This window comes from Eupeodes corollae, chromosome 3 (genome assembly GCF_945859685.1).
Source record: "Eupeodes corollae chromosome 3, idEupCoro1.1, whole genome shotgun sequence".
NCBI lineage: Eukaryota > Metazoa > Arthropoda > Insecta > Diptera > Syrphidae > Eupeodes > Eupeodes corollae.
The window spans coordinates 23,364,279-23,367,638 of record NC_079149.1 but is presented as its reverse complement, the minus strand read 5'-3'; the positions used below and the strand labels follow the sequence as shown (position 1 = coordinate 23,367,638).

At 31.5% G+C, this 3,360-nt stretch overlaps 1 protein-coding gene across 1 annotated transcript; it reads left to right on the top strand.

Moving 5' to 3' along the window:
- The first annotated feature begins 322 nt into the window (after window positions 1-322).
- On the top strand, window positions 323-2,848 carry LOC129952298 (odorant receptor 30a-like). Its single transcript, XM_056064815.1, has 7 exons — window positions 323-632; window positions 707-845; window positions 906-1,179; window positions 2,109-2,208; window positions 2,385-2,486; window positions 2,568-2,675; window positions 2,738-2,848. The coding sequence occupies exons 1-7, from the start codon at window positions 330-332 to the stop codon at window positions 2,837-2,839; spliced, it is 1,128 nt and encodes a 375-aa protein (XP_055920790.1). The 5' UTR covers window positions 323-329; the 3' UTR covers window positions 2,840-2,848.
- The last annotated feature ends 512 nt before the right edge of the window (window positions 2,849-3,360 follow it).

The following is a 3,360-nucleotide window of genomic DNA, read 5'->3' as shown; positions in this document are numbered from 1 at the left end:
CCGTCATTTTCTGCGTAGTCCCAAAAAATGCCTACCGAATTTATGTTTATTCATAATTCATTCACAAATTAACAAATCACTTTAATTTTATCAATTAAATAACAGTTACAGATTTAAATAAAATTCAACTTAATTATACCAATTATTACCAAAATCAATTAAATTCTGAAATCAAAACAAAAGTCCTCAACCCTTTACCATAACCGAACATTAGATAATTATCATCCCTTTTTACATAAACTTTATTAATCGAATAAAAAGAAAATAAATGTTTAAAGTATTGACAGTTTTCTTCTTGATTTTCTCCGAAGCAGTGGATTTTTAACCAAATGTCAGTGCAAATTGAAAGTCTACCATTATATTCGATGACAGCTAAGATTTTGAAATTTTTTGCTTATCTAATCGATGATCATTGGAGATGCTATATTTTCCTTATGATAACGTTGGTTTTTAATTTATTGGAAATAATTTACGTTGCCACATCGGATAATGAACTTGCCAAATTGGTTATTAATTTATTCCTCGTGGTTCTATGGTTGTCGACAAATATGCGGGCGTACGTTTTAATTCGCAATCGAAAGAAAATGAATTCATTTTTGACCGAGATTCATCATATGTATACTCATATTATGGTATCAATAAACGTCTTATGCTTGTGAAATTATAGGACATTTAATTTTATTGCATCTCTTTTCTCTATTTTTAGAAATATGGTGACTCAAATACAAAAACTATGCTTCAGGAATGTACGAAATCTGCAAGAAATCTGGCGAATTTTAATCTTCTTTTAGGGTTTTTTACATGCGTTGGAATGTTTGAAAGCTCAGGAATGGGAACAAGAAGAGGTGTGTACTTACCATAAAACTATGCAAGTCCATGAAGATATTTTTCATCTTTCTTTTCAGATCTCATTTATGACATGTATCTTCCATTTTACAACGACAAAAAGTTGCAATCTCCATGTTTTGAAATTCTCTTTGCTACACAATTTGTTCTGATACCGGTTGGATGTTGCATGTTTGTGCCATTTCTAAGTCTTATAATTTCACTGGTGATGTTCAATATATTTCTGTGTAAAGTCCTACAAATAGAATTTAGAAGTCTAAAGGAAGGCATAACAATGGAGGTTGTGAATAATAAAATAGCTAAATGCGTATATTTCCATAATAAAATCATAAGGTAAGATGAAATTTGACAGTTAAAATATTTGTACACAGTGTGTTCATAGCTTTAAAAAGAAACGTTTCCACTTTATCATTGTCCCTAAGCTCCGCTCACATAAGACTATTTTAAGACGTTTTATAATCCCGCTGTAACTCATTTTAAACAAAACTTTTAAGCAGTTTTAAGTTAAGTTAGTTAAGTACGTGACATAAAATAACCTTAATTGATGAAATTTTACGCTTTTGACTTAAGTCGAAGGACTGTATATTTTTCATAGAATTTTTTGAGCGCTCAGATCCACTTTATCAAAAAGTTTAACTTGCTTGTGACTTATTAGAATCCATTAAATGACAATCCAAAGAAATAAACTGCATTCTTTTAATCATAGTTTAGACCAAGGCAACTAGTTTGTTTTTCAAGTGTCATTAATTTAAACATATCACTTAACAAATTAATTAAGAGATGTTATACATATGTCATCTGAATCTGCCCAAAATTAATGTCCAAATGCTCGCTACTGGACTTATGGCTGAATCACGCTTCAGCTTCGTCGGCGTTACGGTGGGCCTGCTTCGGTGTTGCTTTAATTGTCATTTCTATTATTTCATCCCTCCAAAGAGCAAATATTTAGTTTGTGGACATTTTTACAGCTGTTGAGCTGTCAGACAAAGCAAATGTTCAGATAATTGAACTAGAGCTTCCGTTTGGAGTCACATTACGTTCTTTTCCTTACGATTGTCAAAAGAAACGTGAGGTCGAAGCTCCATTGTGATAGCATGCATTGAATTCCTATGGCTGAACTCGTAAACGTCAGGTGAAGCCGAATCTGAAGCTTGTTTGTGATCAGCCATTACTGTTGGCTGAAATAACTGATACAACATTTGACAATTCTAAAGCTGTTCTTATACTTTAAAAATTACTTACTACTGATCTTTTTCTTTCAGCTACGTTGCCAGTGTCAACAGTTTATCAACCTTTGTTTTTGCAGTGGAATACGTATTTTTTGGAGCATTAATGTGTGTTTTATTGTTTTTACTGGTCATTGTAAGATTGTGTTTTTAATAGATTTTAGAATCCATTGAATTAGTTGTGGAATACCTTTTTGACACTTTAACTGATGGTGAAGTGTCAAATTTGACATTTGATTTTCTCCACTGCCAACTCATTGGATTCTATAATCGTTGTGATTGTTTTCAAATGCTAATTTTGTCTCTTCCTAGGTAAAAACAGTTTCCGAACAACTAATAATGTCCGCATACATATCAATGATTTTCGTTCAACTTTCTGTCACATATTTCTTTGCAAATAATTTGTTCTTTGAGGTATACGTAATTTAGTTTATTCCGGTTGTCACATTTTAACATCTTAAGCCTTTTCGTTATTTTGGTTCTCCTTTCTTTTAGAGTCTCGCTGTAGCTGATGCTGCTTATGACACTAGCTGGTATGAATATAATGGAAAAACAAGGTTAAAACTGATGCTTATAATACAGAGGGCACAAAAACCGATTTGCGTACGCATGGAACATATTTTAGATCAGAGTTTGCAAAAAAATTAATAATTATTTAATTTCAGCTTACTATGGGAAACTTTCATCCAATGACACTAGAAGTTTTAACAACTTTACTCAATTTTTCATATTCTTACTTTACGATTTTGAGAAATATGATGGAATAAAACTGCTAAAAATATATTAAAAATAAACTTGATTTATTATAAAGATGTTGCTTGATTGTCAAATGGTTAAAAGAAGATACAAACATGAGATTCTTGCTACATTCAAAGGGTACAAAAGTAAGAGATTACAAAATAAGTTGAATGCTTATTAAAATACGTTATCAACTTAAGACACGGTTTTTAAAACATCGAGCTTAAACCTTTCATTATTTACAATAAGTTCTTAATGTAGCTAGCCCGAGCCATTTTAGTTTCTCCACACACGGTCGATTTCGGATCGGCTCGGGTCCATTTGGCTGTGTCGTGTATGGAAAGCTTAAGGTTTGTAGAATAATATAAGTGACGTTTACCAAGTTTCTCTTGTTAGGTAACTCGAAACGTTCACCAAGTTTCAGCAAACGCACCTCAGACTTGTTTACTTCAATTATTGCTCATTTTGCATAAATTATTAAAACGATTTTTAAAAAATGGGAAATCAATAAAAAATTTTAAAAAAGAGTATAAGGAAATGTCAAAAAATG